General features: G+C 41.1%; 1 protein-coding gene and 1 long non-coding RNA gene across 2 annotated transcripts in view; both read left to right on the top strand.

The window, feature by feature from the left end:
- kcnk2b (potassium channel, subfamily K, member 2b) overlaps positions 1 to 18,006 on the top strand; it is a 105,089-nt gene extending 87,083 nt beyond the window's left edge. The window contains exons 5-7 of the mRNA XM_079639674.1: positions 15,067 to 15,289; positions 15,374 to 15,513; positions 17,421 to 18,006. Of these exons, the coding sequence (XP_079495800.1) occupies positions 15,067 to 15,289; positions 15,374 to 15,513; positions 17,421 to 17,747 (690 nt within the window). The 3' untranslated portion in view covers positions 17,748 to 18,006. The remainder of the gene's footprint in view (positions 1 to 15,066; positions 15,290 to 15,373; positions 15,514 to 17,420) is intronic.
- An 81-nt stretch (positions 18,007 to 18,087) lies between these two features.
- LOC306983555 lies at positions 18,088 to 25,340 on the top strand. Its single transcript, XR_013794387.1, has 3 exons — positions 18,088 to 18,380; positions 23,314 to 23,403; positions 23,583 to 25,340. It is a non-coding gene; the product is annotated as an uncharacterized lncRNA (long non-coding RNA).
- Positions 25,341 to 25,519: the final 179 nt, after the last annotated feature.

Raw genomic sequence — 25,519 nt, 5'->3', positions numbered from 1 at the left:
GGGTAGTAGTCATATCCGGGACCTTATGTCAAAATGATTAATGGCTTTGACCTTTGACCTTAGGGTTACCCCACCCCTTCTGGTATGTGGGATCAAAGGTTAACTTTTGACCTGCTAGCCCGTCGATCGTGTGGATTTGACAGGTAGTTTGACCTATTGACCTAGCTATCTATCGATCATAGTTTTGACAGTTAGTTTGGGTTTTTGAAGTGTTTATAAAAATGTCATAGTTTTGACAGTTAGTTAATTTTATAGATAGTTTGACGGATGGTTTTTGATCGTTTGAAGTCAAGAAGGGTTATATAGGAAGTGTGTTACAGCACCTCTCCCACCATATTCCTGAGCGTATATAAAATGAGTCCTGTTTTACCTTTTTAACCATTCCTATTATATATCATTGTGTGTGTGTGTGTGTTTTGACAGTTTTACCTGACAGTGTAAGGTTTGTGTGCCAACGCTGCCGGCTACGCTGCCACACGCGCCGCATCACGGCAATTTAAAATCTTAAAACATCTCGCCCGTTGTAACTGCCATCGTTAATGCAGCAGAGAAACTATGCTTTGGACATTAGTACTGAATATGTGCCTAATTGCAGCACTAAAATCGACCTTTAAACAAGCCTTGTCCAGCGGCCGCATTTACAAACAACAACAGCGGCAAACCCATGACCCTGTCCCGCAATCATCACTGGGCGGTGAGGATGTCCCTTTCGATTTTAACAACTATGTGCGCCAACTTGAATGTCAGGAATGGAAAAAGTTTGAGATCCACGAGAGACTCTTCAGGAAGTCATTGGATACCAAGCTACTCCAAGAAAGAACTCACTTTGCCTGTTCTGGTGACCCGGCGAAATGGAGTAAAGTCGTGTCCGTCCTTTTCGGAGTATTCTTTCAAAACGGAATATTTCAAGTGGGGAGTGCCGGCGGGAAGGAGTTTGGATTGCCACTAGTTTGGATTGCCACTCTTGAAATACGTGTCGCGCATCCTAAAAAAGTTCCCCTTGAGCGATAAACATCCAGCGGAATTAATAACGGCTGCTATTACTTCCTGGATTGAGAAACAGCTGATCTTTGTGCAAGACGTCATCCAGCCGTCGCTCAGCAGAGCTGAGGAACGCCACAAACAGCCAAAAACAGTAAGCAGAGAAAAACTATCACACCTATGGCAGCACCGCAGGTCTAAAGCTATTGAGATTATTTTAAATAATAACACATTTCCTTCCCCTCCACCTATTATTAACAACACCAGTAATGTGTATAAGTATTACATGGCCAAATGTCAATCATCCTCGTCTCATACATCAGCCACGCCCCCTTGGCCCACCAACATAGAGACAACTGCTCTTCATTTCCCATCCACTGCTCATTTCACTTTTGACGAAGTAGACAAAGTTGTGACCCATCTGCCAAATAACAAAGATATGATGGGGTAAAATATGAGATCTTGAAAGCCACAAAACCCTGGTCCACCCATATACTCACCTGTATATTTAACATCTGTTTGATTAATGGGAAAGTACCAGACTCATGGAAGGGGGCTCTTATACATAGAATTCCAAAGAAAGACAATATCCCAAGTGATTCATCTACATGGAGAGACATATCTCTCCTTCCCACTATTTACAAAGTGAAATGCCTGCTTTCCCGAATCCTTCCATGGCTCGTGGACGCTGGCATTCTCTCACCCAAACAGAAAGCCTATATAGACAGACAGGGTATGAACGAACATGTGTTCTGCCTGAAAACTGGAATTGATGATTTCAAACACGAATCATGTAAATTATATACCGTATTTTTGGACTTCAGAGATGCCTTTGGGACATTATCTCATAAATTGTTGCTTAATGCATTAGAGGAGATCCATCTACCCCAGCCCTGTGTGGACATCATAACAGATGTATACAGGGGATCTTTTTTGCAAGTCATTTGTGGTAAATAACTCACAAAGCCCATACCTCTTAAGGTGGGGATTAAAACAGGCTGCCCCTGGAGTGCTGTCAACTTCATCCTGGCCATCAACCAGTGGATGAAATGGATCTGCCAGTGTGCACCACCACAAACCAGATCCCCAAACCCTGTCCAGGGGTACGCGGACGATGTTGAGGTGTCCTCCAGGGAGGAGAATATTATTCAAAAAATGCTGGTCAGAATGGATGAATTCCTGCGGTGGTCTAAGCTGGAGGTGAAACATACCAAATGTGCAGCATTCTACGAACGGCGAAGCGGTGGCAACCGCTGGTATAAATCTAAAGCCGACAAACCCCCCTCCTTTACAATAATGGGACAGCCTATCAGGGTCTACTCTCGTCATGAAACATACACCTATCTTGGCCATAAATTCAACATCGCAGGTGAGTGGGGTGAACAGGTACAGGAGTTATCCTGTGCCTTCAGGAATAGGATCGATCTGATCGACTCCTCCCCCCTACCTGTAGCTATGAAACTGGAGGCCATTAGAGAAGTAGCTCTGGCAAAGATACAACACCTCTTTGCAAACATTCAAATCCAACACAATATGCCCTACGGGACATGAATAATAAAACAGTTGAGGCCGTCAGGAAATGGCTGGGACTAAATTCACATTCCACCAGGGATATAATCTTTCTCACATTTAAGGAAGGGGGTCTGGGGGTCCCTAATGTGGAATGGATTTACTCCACTACAAGACTAACACACCTTATTAGCATGCTTAACAACGATGATGCTGCAGTCAGAGAGCTAGCTAGAGCTTCACTCTTATTGGACCTCAGGAAGAGAAAGGTCCCTTTGGCCACAGGCAACCAAGACCACTTCATAGGCTTCAGGAGGAAAAGCAGCGGTAAACTGGACACACAAGCCGCCGGTTTCGGAGTTCGTTCAGACTGGCCGGACCTAAACGACCTGTGCAATAGACTGGCAGTTAAATTACAGTGGACACAGAGCAACTCACACACTGCACCAGAGGTGTCTGACGCAGTGGTCACAGACCCATCTGTTACTGTGAAGGCCACAGTTTGTCACAACGAGACACAACACACACTACAGAGCACGACGGCAAGAAGATTTTTACTGAACATCAAACAGACGGACACAAAACAACACTGGACTGGACTACGAATGCAGGGAAAGTTGGCATGTCTTGACTTTGCTGATCACTCTATCTCTCATTCTATGTACAGAAATGCTGCAATAGGTGAGGATATTCTTTGCTTTACTGTCAAGGCTAGACTACAGGTGTTACCAACCAGATACAATCTAGCATTATGGTACCCTGAAAACTACAATCCACACTGTATAATGCATTCTAACTCTGATCACCTTGAATCAGTTGCTCATATTGTAAATGGCTGTAATATGTACAAAGGGTTATACACCGCACGCCATGACCGTATTGTGGATCTCATTGCTAGTTCTGTTCAAGACATATTTCCAAATAATATGCCTATGTATAAACACTCACGAGTAATACCAGATTGGTTTAATAGCTCTGATGATGTGTTTTGTAACATCCCTAACACCCCTGATGTTGTGCTCGTGGATGCAGATAGAAAGGAGGTGTTAGTCCTTGAAATAGGTTGTGTTTATGATCTGTATATGCACATAGCCTTTTTGGAAAAAATGACTAAATACCAACCCCTCCTTGCAAAGATCAGTGACCTAGGCTATGCGTGTAAGTTTGTGGCATTGATATTTGGCAGCCTGGGACATGTCCACAGATTGACTGTTAGTGGACTAAGGCTGGCAGGGCTACCAAAAGGGAAGGCTAAACAACTGGCAAAATTCTGCTCCTTATCAGCTGTGATCGGCAGCCTTGCTGTGTGGCGTAAGCGATGTTTTATGTACCCTTGAATGCCAAAGCTGTGTATCTCTAAAAATATTTGAATCCTTTCTGTAAGAAATGTGATTGGTGGATTCAAATAAAGAAATCAAGTGTGTGTGTGTGTGTGTGTGTGTGTGTGTGTGTGTGTGTGTGTGTGTGTGTGTGTGTGTGTGTGTGTGTGTGTGTGTGTGTGTGTGTGTGTAAAATCCTGTGCGTCCCTCCCACCATATTTCTGAGTCTATCCGTGCTGTACTGTTTAACTAAGAAAAAACTGTGGAAGTGTATCTCACACAAAATTTGAAAAAACATTGTTCTTTTATAAAATAAATAATATAAAATAAAATATATTACTAAAAACCTAACACAAAAAGTTGAAATAAATTTAGAACTATCCACTGAACCAACCATTTCAGTTTAAATAAAATGGAGTCGCAAAAAAATTGCAATCAGTTAATTGTTTAGAGAGTTAAACAAGTTTATGAATGGGTTCACAATATTGTTTTACACAACTTGTTTACTGAATTCATTTAGTCATTCCTGAATGTGTGTGTGTGTCTCAAAGCACTGTGTGTGCGTGCGTGCGTGCGTGCGTGCGTGCGTGCGTGTGTGGGTGGGTGGGTGTCACAGGACCCCCTCCCGCATTCCTGAAGCTCCTCTCACAGCACCTTCTGTCAGTCTCTGAGTCAGAGGGGGTGTGTTCAGTGATCAGGACGAGACATTGCGAATATTTTGTTAGTACTAAATTGATTTCATAGTATAAGCATAAAAAGTTTCAATTAGATCTTTTAAAAATAAAAATGTTTTTTAATTAAATTGAATTAATAAAAACAAATATTCTACATCGATTAAAAGCATTACCAGCCGTGTTGTGAACGTAAGCTTTGTGCCCGCTCACGAGCGCTCACACTTACTAATAAACACTGTACCCCGGCGCCACTCACGCGTCCCGCCTTTCTTACCACAAAATGTTCTCCATCCAAAGTGATCGAGTCATTGAGTGCAAATCTGCCGGACGCTGCTGTCAGCGAGCTGCCCGATTCAGGCATCTCGACCCCACGCAGTGCGGCGATCGGAACCCAGAAGCCATTCTGCCCCTAGCTATGCATGCAAGAGCATGGGAAGCGGTTCCGGACGTGTCAGAATGGGTGCTGAATACTGTAAAGCAGGGCTATTCACTACAGTTCGCTCGCCGTCCCCCGCACTTTCGAGCACGGACCGAGACGAGAGTGAATTTAGAAGTAGCACACCTACTTTGTGCAGAAATAGCAAAGCTGCTGTGCAAGAGGGCGATAGAGCTTGTACATCCTTCTCTGAGCGAGTCAGGCTTTTACAGCCGGTACTTCCTCGTGCCCAAGAAGGACCGAGTTCTTAGACCTATCTTGGATCTGAGATATTTGAACAAGGCTCTCATGAGGCGACCGTTCAAAATGCTCACAACCAGACAAATCCTCACGCAAATTCGCCCGAGGGACTGGTTTATTTCTCTCGACCTGAAAGATGCATACTTTCAGATCCAGATTATACCCTGTCACAGGCCATTCTTGAGATTCGCCTTCGACGGTCAGGTATATCAATACACCGTCCTGCTGTTCGGCCTGTCTTTAGCACCCCGTACATTTACGAAGTGCATGGACACGGCCCTCGCTTCCCTGAGAAGTCAGGGTATGCGAATCTTGAACTATTTGGACGATTGGCTGATTTTGGCACAATCGGAGATAGAACTCATATCTCACAGAACAGTGCTTCTCAGCCATCTGGAAAGCCTGGGTCTTACGGTCAACTGGACCAAGAGCTCATTGCTACCCCGTCAGTCTACCTCTTTTCTGGGAATAGAGCTGGACTCGGTGGCTATGACGGCCCGCTTGTCGACACAGCGCGCGCGCCGTGTTCGCCATCTGGCCGCGTCTTTCCAGAAAGACAGCGTTGTTCCTCTGAAAAAATTTCAGAGAATGTTGTGCTCCAGCTGGGTCTACTGCGTATGCGCCCTCTACAACGCTGGCTGAATGCTCGAGTGCCTCACCGAGCTTGGGCTGCTGGCGGCTCGCGGATCAGAGTGACTCAGAGCTACGTTTCAGCTCTGCAGCCCTGGATAGCGGCCGAATGGTACCAGTTGGGAGTGACAATGGGAGTCGTCTCGTACCGAAAAGTGATCTCGACGGACGCCTCCAACCTAGGTTGGGGTGCTCTTTTCGAGGGCAGACCGGTCTATGGCCTCTGGTCAGACCAGGAGAAAAGCCTTCACGTAAACTTTATAGATATGATAGCGGTCGAGAATGCATTGAAATACTTCCTCCCATCCCCATTGGTGAAATACTCCCTCCCATCCCCACCACATACTGGTCCACATGGACAACATGTCTGTGGTGTCCTACGTGAACTGCCAGGGCGGTATCAGATTCAGAACTCTCTGCGCTCTGGCGGAACACCTCCTCGTTTAGGCTCAGCACTCACTGCGCTCGCTCAGAGCCGTGCATGTGCCGGGCCTCCTGAACGATGGTCCAGACAAACTGTCCAGGGACAATGTTCCCCCGGGGGAATGGTCCTTGCACCCGCAGACAGTCCAGTCACTGTGGCATCTTTTTGGTCGACCTCTTTGCGTCAAAAGACAACACTCATTGCCCAAGGTTCTTTTCAAAGAACGAGGATGCGCTGGCCCAAGCTTGGCACAGATGCCAGCTGTACGCTTTCCCTCCGATCTCACTGTTACCACAGGTCATCAGGAGAATCAGGGAAGCGCGCTGGGGGAACCAGACTTGGTTCCCAGAGTTGATGCGGCTGTCAGGCTTAGCCCCATGGCCGAGATATCCTCTCTCAAGCCGGCGGTTCGATTTGGCATCCTCATCCAGAGCGCTGGTCTCTGCATGCATGGATAATCAACGGATACCCGTTGCTCTGCCAGAAGGGGTTATAAACACGATCACGCAGTCTAGAGCTCCCTCTACGAGACGGCTCTACGCGTCCCGTGTTTACTAAATGGTGCACTGACAAAGGTTTAGACCCACAAACTTGTGGGTTTTCATGGGTGCTTTGCTTCCTTTAAGAGCTGCTGGACATTGGCAGGTCCCCCTCCCCGCTCAAAGTATATGTTGCGGCCATTGCAGCGTTCGCAGAGTCAACGCACGGCCATGCAATAGGAAGGAACGAGCTTCCTTAAGGGAGCCAGGATGATGAATCCCCTGCGGCCCCCTTCGGTTCCTATTTGGGATCTTTCTTTGGTCTTGGAGGCCCTGAAAGCTCATCCCTTTGAACCCTTACACTGAGATCTGAAATTCCTCACGCTCAAAAACGTTTTTCTGATAGCCCTGTCATCAGTTATACGCATGGGTGACTTACACGCGTTATCTGTTAACGCCGCGTGTCTCGAGTTCGGACTCAATGACTCTAAAGTCATCCACAAACCGAGACATGGTTATGTCCCCAAGGTGATCGGCACCCCTTTCAGAGCGCAGATCATTTCACTCTCGGCGAGGTCGACGGCAACCACCTCTGCCCTGTCAGAGTGCTGAGAATTTACATCACGCGCTCCGCCGCCTTCAGGTGCTCGGAGCAGCTCTTTGTTTCGTTTGGTGTGCGCACCAAGGATCAGGCTAGACTTGTATTAGTCTATGTCACGATTCGACTCTCCTGGTTAAGCTGCACTATAAGGGTCGAGCTGCGCCGCTCTATATATATTCCCTACTGTGTGCTTATGTACATGTGCGGGCCCATGGGTTTCCCCCCCTGGGACTTATGTAGTGGATGCTTGACGCGCACGGCGTTGACAAGGGGTTTCCGTAACGTAATGCTATTGCGCAATACTAGAGAACCTCTCGTAAGAGAACGTACTCGGTTACCTAATGTAACCTCGGTTCTCTCTAGAAGAGGGAAGGAGTATTGCGTAACCTGCCATGATCGTGCAACGAGCTCATTTCGCTTCAGTCGATGAAAACCAGGTAAGCAGCCCCTGAGCCCTTCCTTTTATACGCTATACCCAGGGCCGGATTAACCATTAGGGCAACTGGGCAATTGCCCAGGGGCCCAGGACATCTAAGGGGCCCTGGGCACCGTCAAATATTATGTCAAATATTATGATTAAAATGTCTCCACGATCTGCTTTTGAAGAAATATCGTAGGATCGTGCATTCTATCAGTTTGCAGTTCCTTCGCCTCCGTCTCAACATACTGTACAGCGCGACGTATATTCACATGAAATGCAGAGGAACGGGACACTGTAGTTCATAAAAATTAATTATTTGCATGTGCTTTAAAGCCTTACCGGTTAAACATGTCATTCGCTGCTGATGCGCTGTTCTAACGGGCGCTTTTCTGAGCGCAATAACGTTACACGTTACGACGAGCGCATGCACTAAAAGCCTGTCTAACAGCGCCTGGATACTGGACTAAGTTATCTTTCGAGTCTTATTGCTATAATACTGTCAAATACACACAAGGTTTACATAAACAAAGTTGGTTATGTCTAAAGTGAAAGAACAGTAGAAAAAAATAAGAAAAGAATCTGATTGTCAAATGTGTGTTATTAGACTCGTCGCGGGCAGATCTTAAAGAGACAGTAGCCCTAATAGTAAACATGCTGCCGCTTGTCCTTAAAGGGATAGTTACCCAAAAATAAAAATGATGTCATTATTTACTCACTCACTCTAATGTTGTTCCATACATGTATTAATGTTGTTCCTACAAGTCATTGTGCCCAGGGAGCCCTGAACTCTTAATCCGGCCCTGGCTATACCACCCCCATTCTGGCGGGCTATGAGGCTCAGTGGTAGGCTGCTGCAGTTGCCTCACCACACTCAATGAGCACGCTAGACAGCCTGCTCTAGGTCTGCCTGCTGCTGCACTGCGTTGACAATAAATGCAAAAATTAAGGATCATTTTTTGGCTTCATATCTCGAGAAAAGATTACTTTACCCGTAGCGTAAAGCTATTACGCAATACTCGTTCCCTCTTCTAGAGAGAACCGAGGTTACATTAGGTAACCGAGTACATTTTAACTTTGACCTAGACTGACCCTCAGAAACTTTATAAGGACTACGTACATAATGCTTCCGTATGTATGTCGCAATTCAGCAATTCATGATTTATCATATATTAACTGTCTTATAAACCCCCACCGAGCAAGCCAAAGAGCAACAGTGGCAAGGAACCAAAACTCCATCTGGTTATAGTAGTAGAGAACGAAACCTTGAGAGAAACCATGCAAACAGCTGATTCACACATGCCCTGATGACCCTGGGCCTGATTCCATCTGGCCATCTCTCCTCCTCACAGTGCTGCTTCTCAATGCTTTATCTCTCCCCATATATTAATTGCTGCTGGTCAACAAAGTTAGCCTAACAACTACACTCTAAAAAGAAATTCAGGGGACCTATTACTTAAATAAGTGCATGGTTGTACGTTCAATTATAAATTATTGAATTAAACCTTGTAGCAAATTAGCTCTATGCAATATTAATAACCAATCATAACTTGTTATAATTGATTATGAATATTTGGATCAGTTAATCGGATTAACTTGATGTAGATACATTAACATTCCAACCAATTACTCAGTTCATCCTGTGAACCCTCAATATTGGTTATTAATTGAGTAATAGAAATGTACATTTCCGGGGCATGGGAAATGTCTTTCTTACTTATACTACTAAGAGCCAAAAATCTATGATTATTGACTCCGGATATGAGCTTGAGACACAGACAACCTTACGTGTGATACAGTATGAACAAGACTTTATTAACTAGACTAAACATTTTAATTACTCTAACATACACATAAATACATACATACAGTTTACCAAGGGAAAGAGCTGAAGCAGAATATAAGAAAGCAAGAGGTTATAGCATTGTTTGAATTATCAGCAGATCATCAGCCTTGAGCAAACCATCAGTTTAGTTCTAACACGCCCTTCTTTAAAAGGGGTAAGGCTACTTAATGTATCAAATAATGAGACTAAGTTTGATACTTGCATGTCACATCCATTTGAATTAAACTGTCCTGATGCAATTTGTTGGGGCTCCAGTTGATCTTGGTTGATGTTGTATTGATGAGAGAAAACCAGTTGGAGTCAGAGTCTCTTTGGTGAATGGAAAGACAAGGCCGCAGCCTGGCACAAGCTTGAGGGTCCTTGGAGGCAGGGGTGCCGCCAGGAATTTTGGGCCCCATGACAAAAAAATAACATTGGGCCCCCCCTGCACAGCTGTTGTCACCAGATCTCTAGGACGTACCTGTCCCATCAGATGCATTGGCCTACATAACTCTAATCAAATGCTTGCAACTGTCTTGCTTCTTGTAGTTCAATACTAGTACTAGCACAATATTTACTGCTGGTGATTTGTAAATGCAAGTCTGCATACAGTATGCAATTCATTATTTGATGCAAGATTAAAAGCCACCATAAAAATGTCCTTAAAGCAATCCTTTACAGTCTCAATGTATTTTTATCGTAAAATTAATGACAGATAAAAAAATAAAAAATAAAAAAACTAAATATATAGGCTATTAACTTTTTAATCAAAATAAATGAACATCATCTCAAAAGAATAAAAACATCAGATTTTTTAACTTAACTGCACATATATGCCAACAACAAAATAAAGTTGACGTGTAAAACGGAATTTCCACATCATGGTTATTATAGTGCTAGTATTCCTGTAATTCTTTTGTCTTATGAATTTAATAAACAACTTGTCTCGTATTCTGTCTGAACACACCGCACCATCTACATCATGTGAGTGTAAATGGGCAAAAAACGTTTCCATTGCAGTTTTGCAAAATATTTATGTTTCAAAATTGCCTGAAAAACCACCTCATTTCAATTTGCGCAATTTGAAGGGTAATTGAAACACGGATGACGATGTTTAGTTGCCAGAAACACCAGAAACCACAAAGTTGCATAGTAAAAGAAAATCTGGTTTTCAAAAAAACGAAAGAGAGAAAATAGAGAGAGGAAAGACAAAAGAAAGGGTGTCAATCTGTTAACGAATTACAGGAATACTGGATTCTAAACCTCAAAGAAATGCCACAATCAAGACCTCAAAGCAGAAATGAGGGAGAAACACCCAGAAACTCCTCATATCTGCCGCTCACAGTATAAGAGTCTTTCCTTGCCATTGATGCTTGAATAACACGCCTACGTCTCCTTCCGTAATAATGTCTAGTGCGGTGGCTGGGATATATAAACCTACTAACGTCCGTTGCCATGATTTTTTAAATGACTATTCGCGAGAGGAAAATTAAGTTTTAGTCGCATAACATCGGTTAATCGAAACGGCGTCATTTCGCAATAGTTTTGTATCGATATTTAGAAAATAAATCGAAAAAGTTCTGCGCAAATCTGTAATAGAAACGCGGCTACTGATGAATGCGCTAAGGCAGGACCAAACCATTTCATGCAGATACAGGGGGGTGGATGTTTACTTTTTGGTCAATGGGGATATTTAACTTTTATTGCCAAAATAAGTACAATCAAAGACATCATTAATTTTATTATTATTTGAAATATACTCAATGATGATGGTTTATATAGTGTATAATATAATAAAAAATGTAAATAAAAAAATAAAAAATTTAAATTACTTTTTACGTATTTGTTGGGGCCCCTGTCAGTCAGGGGCCCTTGGAATCGTCCTAACTTTTTCCCCCTATACGGCGCCCATGCTTGGGGGACTTTTAGTTCAGCATCATCTTCACATTAGGACTACTCAGGAAGGACCACGAGAGTAAGAGCCAGGGTAAGAGGGCGTAAGAGGGAGGCTGATCTTGTGATCAGTGATTTTATAGTGAAGATGTCACAGCCTCTGGGGGTCTGTGAGCCAATAAGAAGTGTTTCCTTTGGAGGGAAAATTTTACAACCCATTGTGTTCTAGGAGGCATTTGAATATGTAATTAAATTGGGTGTTTAAGAGAAGAATCTTCAAGATTCTTATAATACTAATGCATCACAAAGCTAGCAAAATGTAATGTAAATTAACAAATGGATGAAGTTTGGAGTTTATAGAGACCAAACGTTTCACGCATGATTTTGGTTAACCATAGTTTGCAAAGTTTGAAACATTAACCCATTAGAGTTTACAATAAAACATAAGCCAAACCACATAAAAGGAAAATTATGAGATGGGAAAATTAGATGCATGTTTATACATTTCTCAAGTGGTCATATATATATAAAATGTTATATAAAGGATTAACAGGGTTTATTTCTCCTTCTCAGTCAGAATTAAGTGAGTGTCACAGCCCTCTGGAAATTCCTTTTGGGGTCGTAAAACTTGTTATCAATCTTAATGTGTCATGTAACAGGACACCAGGTTCTGCCAGTGGGCAAGCTTCATTTGTGATGTTTTGGGGGGAGTTTCATAGAACTTTGTTGGGAGAGTGAGTTTGCTGGATTATTCATTAAACATAATGAATTGTTAGTGCGTGTCTGATTGGTCAGATGCTACAACCTAATAAGTGCAAACATAATTTTAAGTTCTGTTGACATAATAATGTTGATCATTATATCAACTTTAACTGAAATTTCAGGGTTAATTAATGACATTTTAGATAAATTAAATATTTGATAACTTGAAAATTGTGCAGTGGATTTTTGGTTTTCGAGAGTAGAACGGGACATAGAAATGTTTATGCGCCTAGTAGTTTTCTTTCAAATAGCTATAGCAACATGCTACATATGTGTGTCCTAAAAATGTGTATTATAAATTCTATGTGACCTTGAGGCCCCAGTCATATATTCATATAGGCCCCAGTCTTGTTTCTTAATGTTATCTTTATATACATATTCTATGTTTTGTTTTGTTTTTTTGTACAAGCTGCCTGCATCTATTTATTATATGTAACCAGTGCTGACAACATAGTTGAAATGTCAAAAAATGGAAAAAGAGTGGAAATTGTCATTTTGGGTCAAATTTGAGGTTTTCACAAACATTTGCGATTTCTACCGATCCCAATGCTCCAAATAGCAATTAAATGCAGTTTTTCTCCGCTCACATCTCGACGACAGACACTTCCCCTTGGCACAAGTTTGGTATTGTTTTAAAGTGCAGCATTCCAACTTTGTGAATATTCATAGCAAATTCTCGATGGCATGAGTCTGAACCAATGAAATGTGATTTTCAAACTCATGCTGATGTAAACAAAACGATCTTACTCTCGCTGACTGACAATCCGAAGCATGTGCACAAAGACGCGACCCCGATATACAGATACAGAATTACGGTATTTCAAAATATCTCTTTCTTGGTGAGTATTCTTTGAAATCTCTTATTCTTGAGTGAACGCGTGCAGGGGCGTAACTATCGGTAAGCAGGGTAAGCGGTTGCTTACGGGCCCGGACCAATCAGGGGCCCGCCCGCGTGACTGGACGATATTGATTGACAGGCCCAGGCGGGTCTCCCTATCGCATTTTACTACTTATAGTCTGATCGCATTTTAATTTTTTGCTTATTGATTTGAATAAATAATGACAACAACATATTTGACTGATCATTAAATCAATGTTTGAAACGAACAATGATGAATTTGGTGTAATTTGTTTCGAATTGGGACTGGGGAATCCCCGGGTGAACATGCGCATTGCGAGCAAAACAGTAAAAACCGGAACTTGAGACAGATATGGAGTCGTCAAATTTTTTGTCAGAGCGTTCTTTTTCTAAACTGAAACTGATAAAAAGCTATCTCAGGAGCTCAATGGGACAGAGTCGTCTCTCTGGACTTGCCATACTGTCAATTGAGAATACCCGTGCGCGCTATCTGGATCTTAAAGGAGAACTCCGGTCAATTTTAACATTGAGCTCAATTTTTAGTAAATTTGGAGAGCTGTCAATACAGAGAACAACGACAAAAAACGGTGTTGCCTACACCGTGTTATCCTCTTTTTAAAATTTGCGACTTGAATGGGGTCTAATTTTAAACCTGCTTTTATTTCTCTTATCATCCTTGATGTGTCATACAAGTGCCCAGCCATGTTGAGTGATTCCTTCAGAATGAACACGAGTGAATCTGACTGCAGTAGATGTGAAAGATATGAATAAAAATGATGTTATTTCAGCCAGCGCAAATACCTGTAGTCCAAAGTAGTCAATTGTCGAGTTCACGCGCGTGATCATAGGTAGCCTAACTAAACTTATGACCTGACAGCTTCGCACAGAGGAAAGCCCGGAAAATGCAGCTATAATGTAAGTGAGCATATTTTTTATGTATTTGGACTTAGGCCTATGTGTATATAGCAGTGACAGTAACAGTAAAAAATTTTTTTTTTATTTTTTATTTTTTTGTGCGTGTAGCGTCATCACGTGTTGTAGTAGGGGGGCCCGCCTTGATAATCCTGCTTAAGGGCCCGGTGTTGACTCGTTACGCCACTGAACGCGTGGTTACCTGTTGGGGAAAAACATCCGATGTGTAACATTTATGTTAGATCCATGCGGTACAGTAGGTATTAATATATAGGCTGTGTGTTTTATTAATGTTAATCAAACAATTGTGGTTGTCACGAACACACACAAGACGATCCAATTTGCAGTATTTATTTAAGGGTAATCTGTACTCACAACAGTCCAGGCAAGGGTCGAAATCAAAAGGCAATCCAAATAACATAAGATAACACGAACAACAGGAACAGAAGTGTGGGGACAATATACAAGGACTCCGTGACAAAACACTGAAACAGACAGGGTATATATACACAAGTGCAAACAAGGTGACGAGAAACAGCTGAAGGAAATGAACAATCAGTGACAGACAGGATTATGGGAAATGTAGTGAAAATGCCTAGACACCGTGAAAACTGAGACCTCTAGTGTTAAACCCAAGGAACCACCAGACACTGTGACAGTGGTATCATGGAAAAAAAGTTGAAAATATATTTTCCCTATAGATAGTATTTGGTTTTGACTTTGTGTGTGCCAAAATTGGTGTTTTTACCAGGGATTTTAAGGTATGTTTGCTAGGTGATTTTTTGTTTTGGAACTCTATTTTTCTCAAAATTGACTTTGCGGACTCTATCGCCTTTTTTTTCTGATTCCAACAAATCATACATAATTTTGAAGGTTGTTTAATAGAGAATGGGAATTACAATAAATCATTTTTGAAAATGTGCCCATTGCGACTAATTTTGCCAGCACGGGTCATATATTGTATTTTAAATTAGTTTCTCAGACTTTCAAATCAAACTGTCCATCCATGGATTGACTAACCCTTTATATAGGCCTATTTATTTATCCATCCATCCATCGATTAACTCCTACATCTTTCCATCCATGCTTTTTTTCTCTTCTCAGAAGTGGAACGTGAGTCAAACCAAGATCCGTGTGATCTCTACTTTTATTTTCATTCTCTTTGGTTGTCTCCTCTTCGTCACTCTGCCGGCCGTTATATTCAAACACATTGAGGGCTGGAGTGCGCTGGAGTCCATCTACTTTGTTGTCATTACTTTGACAACCATCGGCTTCGGAGATTTTGTTGCGGGCGAGGGTGAGCGACGCCTCCATGAAGAAAGCAGTGGTGAGCATAAACACAGGACATGCATGATTGCATGTTTGCAGCTGTTTGCAAAAAGGATTTTAGTATCGTGTCTCGTTTGTTCAGGTGGTTCTGAGTTGGAGTACTTGGACTATTACAAGCCCCTGGTCTGGTTCTGGATCCTAATTGGTTTAGCATATTTCGCCGCTGTTCTCAGCATGATTGGAGACTGGTTTCGTGTCATATCCAAGAAAACAAAGGAGGAGGTGTGTTCTCATGTGATGCAATAAATTATGCCACCTTTAAACAACATCTGCACCCACAAATCTATGCAATGCTTTAAACTCAGTTCACCCAAAAATAACAATTATTTCATCATTTACTCTCGCTCATGTTGTTCCAAACCAAGACTTTTTAGGTTGCACTTTATTTTACAATACGTGCACTTGCACAGTTATTCTAACACTTAGTTAACTTTACTTAATGTCTTAACATAATTGTAAAAATCTAGTAATCTGTTCTATTCTCATACTATGCCTTGTTTATTCAGAAAACCAAAGTTAATTTTTTTATTATTTGATTGGTTTGAGTGCCATTTTTCAAGCAAAAAAAAAGTTTGAGGGAAGGCAATTATTAATAGATTTTTCTCTCATTTCCTCCACATGCAGTTATCTTTCTCTAGTTGCATTCACTCATTTCCCAAAGTCATATTAAATGTGGAATTGTCAATTGTCATCATGGCCGTTCTAGTGTTAAACAAAGTTGCCAAGCTGTAAACACATTACAATAATCAGTAACACTTTACTTGAAGAGGTGTGCATAAGACTGACATGACTCCTTCATAATCATAATCACACATGTCATGAATGTGAAGGAGGTTTTATGCATGTTTATGACAACTGTCATTATGGGCCCTATCTTGCACCCAGCGCAATTGACTTTGAACACCGACGCATGTATAATTCCTATTCTGCACCCGCGCACAGCGGACTTTTCCCTCCACAGACGCACGTCGGTAAATTAGGAAATGAACTTGCGCTCGCGGGGGCGGTTCAGCGCAAAGAGGAGGCGTGCTCCGGCGCAAAACTTCAATGGTGCTATTTTCCAGTTTTAGAAAGCAATTGCGCAACTGACCAGGGAAAAAACAGTCTAAAGACAGTGGCGCGTTGCGCGTTAGTGATGTAGTATTTTAAGGGCGCGTGCTTGGCCATAATGTTAACCCGCATCCACTTTGATTCTCTAATATAAACAGATGCAGCAGTTTTCATTTTTGCAAATCATACATTATTACAAGGAAAAATATTAACACACGAGGGAAATCATTGTTGTGTCCGTGAAGATGTGAAAAAGATCTATCTAGATAAAAAAATAAAAAAATCTAGATTAGGCTACACATTTACTACCCAAATTATACGCCTGTTTAACCGAAGCTAATTTGGGTGGGTTTCTCCCATCATCCCCAATGTCACTTCTCTGTGTTTTACGGCCCTGACGAGAACGTCGGCCTCCTCGGCTGTGAACCGCTCCTGCGTGCGCCGGCAAATCCGCCGTTATAATAGCGATCCGCCATGGAACAAGCGCGCCTGCTCTTAAAGGGAATGTGAGAGGACGCTCTGATTGGTTTATTTCACGTTACGCCCAAACCACACCTATGAATAATGAAGCTACTTCAGACCAACCCCTTTTAGATTTGCGTCGGGCGCAAGAGTCGTTTATCCGCCGGGAAAATAGCAACAGCGCCGGGATCCGCCCACAAAGTTACTTGCGCTTTGCACTTTGACACTTGCGTTTCAGATCGTTAAAATAGGGCCCTAAGTGTCATTCGCTCAATATGAAATTTTGAATGCAAATATGACATTGTTTGAGATATCTTTGTTATGACACCTTGACATAAACCAATGCATCATAACCTGTCAGTGTCTTGGTAATGACAACTAGACATAGACATTACAAGACAACATAAATTGTCATAAATATGTCATAAACATGACATAGCAGATTATTTATCAAACTTAAGAAACCACTTAGCTGTATGGGTTGACATTACATTAAACTGTCATGTGGTTGGTTTTTACATTGGCTGTCATGAGGCCATTAAAGGTTGAACACTATCCCTATGAGGCACTAACCTTTTCAAATGTTTTTTAGGATAATCTTGTTCTTTTTGTCATAGGTAGGAGAGTTTCGAGCTCATGCCGCTGAATGGACTGCTAACGTGTCCGCTGAGTTTAAGGAGACTCGTCGGCGACTTAGTGTCGACGTTTACGACAAATTCCAGCGTGCTGCATCGGTCAAGCGCAAGCTGTCTGCTGAAATAACCCTCAGCCCACCTATCAATCAGCAGATGACACCTGGGAAACGTGCACATTCAGTTAACCTCGGAGATCGGAGAGAAGAGTTGTATCCCTACACATTTGTACGAAGCGGAAGCTTATACCTCAACGGCCTCATCCCGGATTACGCTGACCATCAAGATATCACTACAATACAAACAAAATGAACTGGAACTAAAGGCATTCACCGACAAACTGTGAGAGCAAAAATATAGGATTTATAAGGAAGTATAAGACAAAAGGAAAAATGAGAGGACAAAGACAAGACCACACATCGCATGTAAAGAAAAAAAATGACACCATTGTGTGGACAAAGAGCATTGCTATCTCCATTGACGGCCATGCGAAAATAGCCATGTATTCTGATTAAATAATTCGTTATTTGTGATATACTGTATATGATTATAATTACAGATTAATATACTGTAGATGCTTCACGAGTGCGCCCCTTTTTTTGGATAGCTCTAAAATGCATGAAAGTCTTTTTTTTAATCATTCGTCTGCAAAATTAGTCAGTATAGACAGCATTTTCGTGGCATTTACTGGATGTCAGCATTCCAGCACTGCATGTGGCAGCTGAGCACCTGCAATGGAAACAGAGAGCTCTCTCAAGTCTACCACACTCCAAGACAATGTCTGCAAAGCCCAGCACATAATGAAGGCACAACATCACACAATCTTTTGTATTACTCTGTCCCAACTGCAGGCATACACTGCAGCGAGGGAGCGAGGAAATTCCTTGACATTATAAGTTGAACATTCCCAACCCTCCACGACCAGCACAGAGGCACACTCAAAAGGTAAGTGAATGTGATTATAACAGTCCTGCCCTCAGATGAGATTGGCACACATGAACACCACCACAATGTCATCATTACTAGTGTGAGACTTTTTTTTTAACATTCTTAAAGGAATTCAAAATAAAAATTCTGTCATCATTTACTCACCCTCAAGTTGTTTCAAACCTGTATGAATTTGAATGTCAACAAACATTCAAACATTTGAATTCAACAAACAGTTGTCGACCCCATTGACTTCCATAGTAGGTCCATCAACTGTCTGGTTACCGACATTCTTCAAAATATCTTCTTTTGTGTTCAGCAGAAGAAAAAAATTAATACATGATGATAATACGATGATAATACGAACTATTCCTTTAAGATTTTCGAAAAAGGATCACTCATGTATTGGTCCCAGTCAAAAATGGCTCAGTTACCCACTCATTACACTCAGCCAGAGTGTAATGAGTTTTTTTTATTTCTTTAAAGATGTTACTTGTGAACTACTCACAAGTTATACATTTCCCTGAAGTATAACAATAAAATAAAATTATGCACTTGTGGCAATTTAGTCTTAAAGGGGTCATGACATGAGAAACCAAATTTGCCTTGATCTTTTAGTATATAAGAGGTCTTTGTACCATTAAAACGTCCTGCAAGTTTCATAGCTTAAGACGTCCTCCCCATTATAAACGAATCATTTATTTAATCAAGCTCTAAATACAGTTCGTTCTGGATCCATGGTAAGAAGTGACGTCACGGTACGAAGTGACGTACCAGCGTTTGCATATGACCGCCTCCAGCACAAGACAACTACGCTTTAAGCGCAAGACAACTAGGCTCATTTCGTATCGTCGTCGCACAGCGCGTCTCACAAGTGTTCAGTCGACGGACAGCGAGTGGGTCTGTGTACAGTAAAATTACGATGCCGCAGATGTGCTGTTCCTGGCTGTGGACAAACAACATCTTTGAATACGCTGCCGAAAGATCCAGACGTCAGGGAAAAATGGATGCACTTTATTTTTTGCGGACGTCCCAGTCACGGCAGTGTTAATTTAAGCGTTTGTTCTATACATTTTAAGGATGACTGTTTTGAGGAAAAAATCCCAATATGATGCTGGCTTTGCCAGAAAACTGTTGCTCAAAGATAAGTCCGTGCCGACTATTCTGGGCTCAACAACGACGACCAATACGTGCACGTATTGTTAGCCAATCATAACAGTGGGCGTTAACACTGAACTCTTAAAGGGGAAACACCCCCAAAACAGACTGTTTGAATCAGAGGATGAGAAACAGGGTGGGAAAAGGTCATAAATCACTACATTGTAAAAGTTTTTTGTAAAAAAAAAACTATAGTAATACTATAATTGCACCTAAGGGAACATAATAATAAAATAAATAAAAAAATGTCATGACCCCTTTAATCTTATGTATGTGTAAATTTCTCTATTTCACCATAATTTAAGCAAAAACAATCTTTTTCCAATAATGTCCTATATGGTCGGTCAATTTTGACTGTGAACAGCCAATGTTGGCCTTTTTTTATGGTTCCACAGAGTCATTTACACCTCGCTCGTCTCATGCCTTGTATTCTGTTTTGGTGCGTTAATCTATTGAATTGCTTCAAGAATATAGATACGCACTCAAAATTCTAAATCCTTTTAGTCACTTTAATTCACAGGGGAATCATATAACAGATGTTACGGTTCGCAGGCCTTCTTCAGTGTGTTGAATTCTCTAATCCCTCCACCCACTATTTAAACAATTAATTAATAAAGTAAATCATTTTACACTAAGCACAATAATCTCCACTTACTCTCACACTTGGACAGAGTGGTGCATGGTGATGGAAGAAAACTGCGTTGCTCCCATTATAATCAACAAAGCTTTTAACACTGCAAGAATGTGTTGTGGCAGCGCAGCTTGTTTGCCCCATTCCTGTTTTTGATGTGCTGCATTACTATACTCCCAGCACTTTTTTTTCCTGTGCCCTTGCTATCTGCTTGTTTATTGAATACTGCTTCCAGGTCCAAGCCTACTCCATTTCAAGTGAGAATACAATCTCAGCAGCCGTTTAGGAGCACTATATTAATTTATAGCACACCTTTAAGCTAAGCTTTTAAACGTTACGGTACACTACAGTCTGCAGGCTCACGGCGTACAGGACACCAATAATTTAATGATTCAGAGAAAATAAATCACTGTCAGGCAAACGCAGGGTTGCCAACTCTCACACATTTGGCGTGAAACACACGCTTCCAGGCTCTGTCTCATGTTCTCATGCTGCCCAAGTAAATCTTACACCAAATAAAAAAAGCAACGTGCTGTGCATACAGTTGGGCGTATGACATCAAGAATGCTTTTGAGACATTCTTGCCGTATTTTGATGTCATGTACAATTCGGCCTGCGCAGCACCGCATGAAGTCGAGCACACGTATTGACAAGGTATGCGTTTTAATTAAACTAATGAAACCCCACACCGAACAGGGTCAATGTATATAAAACCCAACTGCGCGAAGTCACCGAATATGTTTAGGCACACAAAGCAGATTTACACGTCTAAGATCACTATTATTAATTTGAGTTGTTCATTTTAATCTTTAATATTATACCAGCTGACAGGACTCACATGTTTACAGCATTAGTTGAGTTTTTGTTTTGTTTTCTTGAGAAAATTGAACATGTTGGTACTGTACCTGATATTTTTCCAAATTAATTGCATAAGCTTGTGAATTGAAATCGTGAAATTTTTTTCAAGCAATAATAAATAAATACAGTAGCCTACCAGTCGTGGTGCCATGTAAACATTGTAAAATGTTGTCACCAAACTTAATGAAGTTCTGTGTAGATACCAAATGTTTTGGACAGTCACAAGACACTTTTTCTTCAATCACAATTTTTTTTCCTTCCATGATTGTATATTAGTAGCGTTTGTTGTTTGCTTTTTGGATCCGAAGAAGCTTTTTGGACCTGGAAACGGTGCCATGGGACTTAAGTCGACGTTCTAACCTTCTAACATTGTATTTAGCATTGTTTTGGTGTTCTACAATACCCCTTTACTGTATATAGCAATGGATTCTGTTGAAAATAAAGTAGGATACAATTATAGCTTAACACCCATTTAAATTTTTGCTGATGCATATTCACAGCTCACAGCTGATCTACGATTAATGAACGTGATGGGTCTGTGCAACTTCAATATATGCAGATTAGACAAGCTCAAACCATTGACCTTTTCCAATGCAGACGTGAAGGAGGATGTGAGAAGAGTATTGAGATTTCGTTGGGAGAACATACTCCACTATATCAGAGGATGCTTAGTGTATAATTGGGAACAGGTGCCTTCGGTTCATGGTTAATTAATTACTGTTTCCCATGGCAACCCTCATAGGCTCACAGAAGGCCCTCTAGTATGGAGGCAGTTTTGATATTATCAGAGGACACATTTGAAACAAAATGATACAAGTGCATCTTATGTCAATCTACTGTACACCAGTGGTGTAGTCTACGTGATACGCAGGTATACGCCGTATACCCACTAGGAAATGCCAAGTATTTCCGTATACCCACTTAAAAAAGCTTGAGGATACGTAACAACTTCATTTTGTGACAGAACTTTCACACTTTCATTCATAAATTCACCGCGTCTGTGTTTGCAGCAGTGGACACAGATCAAATCGCGGAATCCACTCACAACTGTATAAAGCAGAACGTCACGGAATTTGGTCATTTTTTTGAATGAATAAATCAAAAGTAGGGCTGTACAATGAATCAAATCGCGACTAGTGTCTGTGAATATTAAAAACTCAAAGAGACTGCAGTTGTTCAACGCCGCTCTGGGAATGAGCGCTCAATGTGTGCTCACTGCTCTACTACACACACACTGAAGCGCGCGTGACTTCGCGCTCGTGGTGTTTTCAGCGCTTCACTGTAGCTATGAGGACATGATGTAGGCTACACATGTGAACTTCATCACAGAGCTGCTATGAGAGTCACTTCATGACAATTTCACCATTTCATTTGATAAAACTATCGTCATTCATTCGTAGCCTATCATACACACACAGAAACTGTAATGTCTTTACGACAACCTGTCAAAATAAAAGTTCGGTATAAACTCAAAGAAATTATGAAAGAAATTGCACAGTAAAATGTTCTTTAAAATAATAATAATAATTAAATCTATTACAACTTATTTTAAAAAGGAATATCACACAAATGTTCATACATGTTTTAATTTAAACAGTAAACTTGCCAAAACAATAACACCATTTTCTTTCAAAAGCACCATTTCTAAAAGTAAATTTGTATTTGTGCCTATAATGTTTTTTTTTTTTTTTTTTTTATTGTCAGCTGATAAAACCTGTGCTTCAGGGACCATATTCATATAACATCTAAGGCTAAATGTAGCTCTTAACTGGCTGAGATAAATGGTGATTAACAATAAACAGTAAAAAATCAGTCCAGTCTCCTCAGCTGTAAATGTCATTGGCTGTTAAAGTCTTGTGTTGCTTATAATAAATTGACATGTTGATAACACTTAGTCTCATAATGCTCTCAATTACATTTCGCTGCATACTGTATGCATTAGTGAGTGTGGTGGTGCTTATGGGGTGATGAGACAGGTTAGGCGGGGGGGGGGGGGGGGGGGGGGTCACAGTATACTCACTACAAAAAACTAGACTACACCACTGCTGTACACTACCAATATTGTGAAATATTATTACATCCTAAAATAACTTTTTCTATTTGAATGTATTTTAAAATGTATTTCTGTGATGTGAAGCTGAATTGTCAGCAGCATCATTACTCCAGTCTTCAGTGTCACATGATCCTGCTATGTCACACTGTCGTATGCATGTCTCCTACAGTTTTATCTCCCACTATTGTGAATTTAAGTGGTGGTGTCTCTGTGTAGCCGTTTAATATTCAATCTCTGATTCTCTTATACAGTGTTTAATGATTCTCCTGCCCCGGAGTGAAAGTCACATGCACAATCCTGACACAAATATTCTTCTCCACCCAAACCAATCAGACCTCAAGGTACCACCCAAAATGCCCTGTAACATCACAACTACTATTAATGAACTTACTGAATGCAATGAATTAGTTTTCATGATCATTCAATGCAATCCAAGTAGACCAAAATATTTAAAATACATGATTTTTGTGCTTATGCCACATTACAGCTCAGTTGAATGTAAATGTATTATTCTGTTTAGTGAGCGCTGCAACCTCTGACATCCAGACCGCTGGGCTGAGACGGAGAGAATGCACAGTTGCCATGGAGATGCGAGACACATTTTAAGGCACCAGCATCACTGCAAGGACTACTGTAGTTGTCAAGCCATGACTGTAAATTTCGCCCTTCTCGTACCCACTTGACACTCCTGATGGAATGAATCAGACACAAGATTATTTATAGACGAAATGTGTCCTCAGATGAATCAGAGCTCTAAAGGTGTCAAAGGCTCTCGAAAAGAGACAAAGTATTTCTCTTGTAGTAGACTCACAACTGAAAGCATTCAGGATTGGTGTATTAAAATGATTAAAGTTATGATTTTTGTTTCTCTGGCTGAACAAAATGCTGATTTCAATATGATTATAATCGTAAAATGCTGTTCTGTTTCGTTTCTGCTTAGACAACAACAACAAATAAGGATGATCATCAAGCTCCTGAAATAATAATAAAAAAGTATTGTATTTGGGTGTGTTCACACTTGGCAGGTTTGGTTTTATTAAAATGAACCCTGGTGTGATTGCTGTTATGCTGCATTCACACTACAAGCGACAAAGCGAGACAAATTATTTCAATGGAGAGCAGGCGATTTCTGTGTCGACAGCGACCGTTGGCAAGCGGATGGGGTGTATCCAGCAACTTGACAAAGTTAAGATCTGTTCAACTTTATGGTTGATCTTTCGGGAGTGACAACCAATAGGTATGTAGTTGAATAGGTGCAAGATGAACGAGAAGCTCATTTTAGAGGTCAGCAACTGTCCTATAATTTATGACATGTCTCCGTTTACATTCGGTGGAACTCGCCGTACTGATTCTGAGCCTGAATGTGAGCCCATATAGACCCGCATTTGCCCTTTTGCTGCAGATAAATAGACGCTATGGCAAAGAGCACTCGCTGTTTCTCGTTCATCTTTAATATTTGGCATTTTATGTAGTGATTCCATTTAGAGTTTCTATCCAAAATATTTGTTTGTATTGTAAAATTGATTTGTTTACAACATGGAGTAACATCCATAAAAGTAATTCTCACGTTACTAGGCAACCAGTAGTGTGAACATCCATTAGCGACCTCAACGCCACCCACTGGTGACATGCAACGACAAAGTCAATGGTGTGAACGCAGCATTAGTGCCGTTCATTTGAATAAATGCGAACGCTGGCATCTGAACCCTGGTGCACACCAAACAAGTGGATAGAGACTGCTGAAAAGATGAGTGTCGGTCCACTTCCAGAAGAACTGTGTGGTTTGATGGATATATGAACGCAACATGGACCAAAGACATTAAAACAAATCAGGACTTGATGATGTCATAAGATGCAACCCTACCTGTTTTTTACCATGACTTATGAGGTCTATGACTTTTTTGTTTTTGTAATAGTCGAAATGTTGCCCATTGGAAATGCCGTCTCCTTGCAGCAGATCTTCACTTATGTGTAGTGGAGGAACTCTTGGCACTGTTTTGACACCTTTTCACAGTTTATATTTCAGCTGATGCATTTAGCCCAGCACACCGTAAAGTTCCATAAAAAAATATACATCATACAAGTTGTTTCTTTTTTTTCCCCCTTTTTTGTACTTTTAGATTTGACCTTAAAATGATAGTGTGAACACTAAGCAAACCAGGACTAAATGTATTTTTTTTCTTTTTTGGCTCAGACCAAAATAAATAGAGAACCGAATTACATGTGTGAACACACCCTTAAAGGGTTAGTTCACCCAAAAAAGGAAAATTCTGTCAGTAATTACTCACCCTCATGTTGTTCCAACCCCATAAGACTTTCATTCATCTTCGGAACACAAATTAAGATATCTTTGATGAAATCTGAGAGCTGGATCACTCCTTCATAGGCTTCTAGGTAATTTCATCTGCCGGCCCAGAAAAGACATTGTTAAAATAGTCCAAGTGTATACAGTGGCTC

The sequence above is a fragment of the Phoxinus phoxinus genome, assembly GCF_949152265.1.
Source record: "Phoxinus phoxinus genome assembly, chromosome: 16".
Classification (NCBI taxonomy): Eukaryota; Metazoa; Chordata; class Actinopteri; order Cypriniformes; family Leuciscidae; genus Phoxinus; species Phoxinus phoxinus.
Note: the sequence above shows the minus strand (reverse complement) of the source record. Positions and strands in the feature narration are given on the sequence as shown.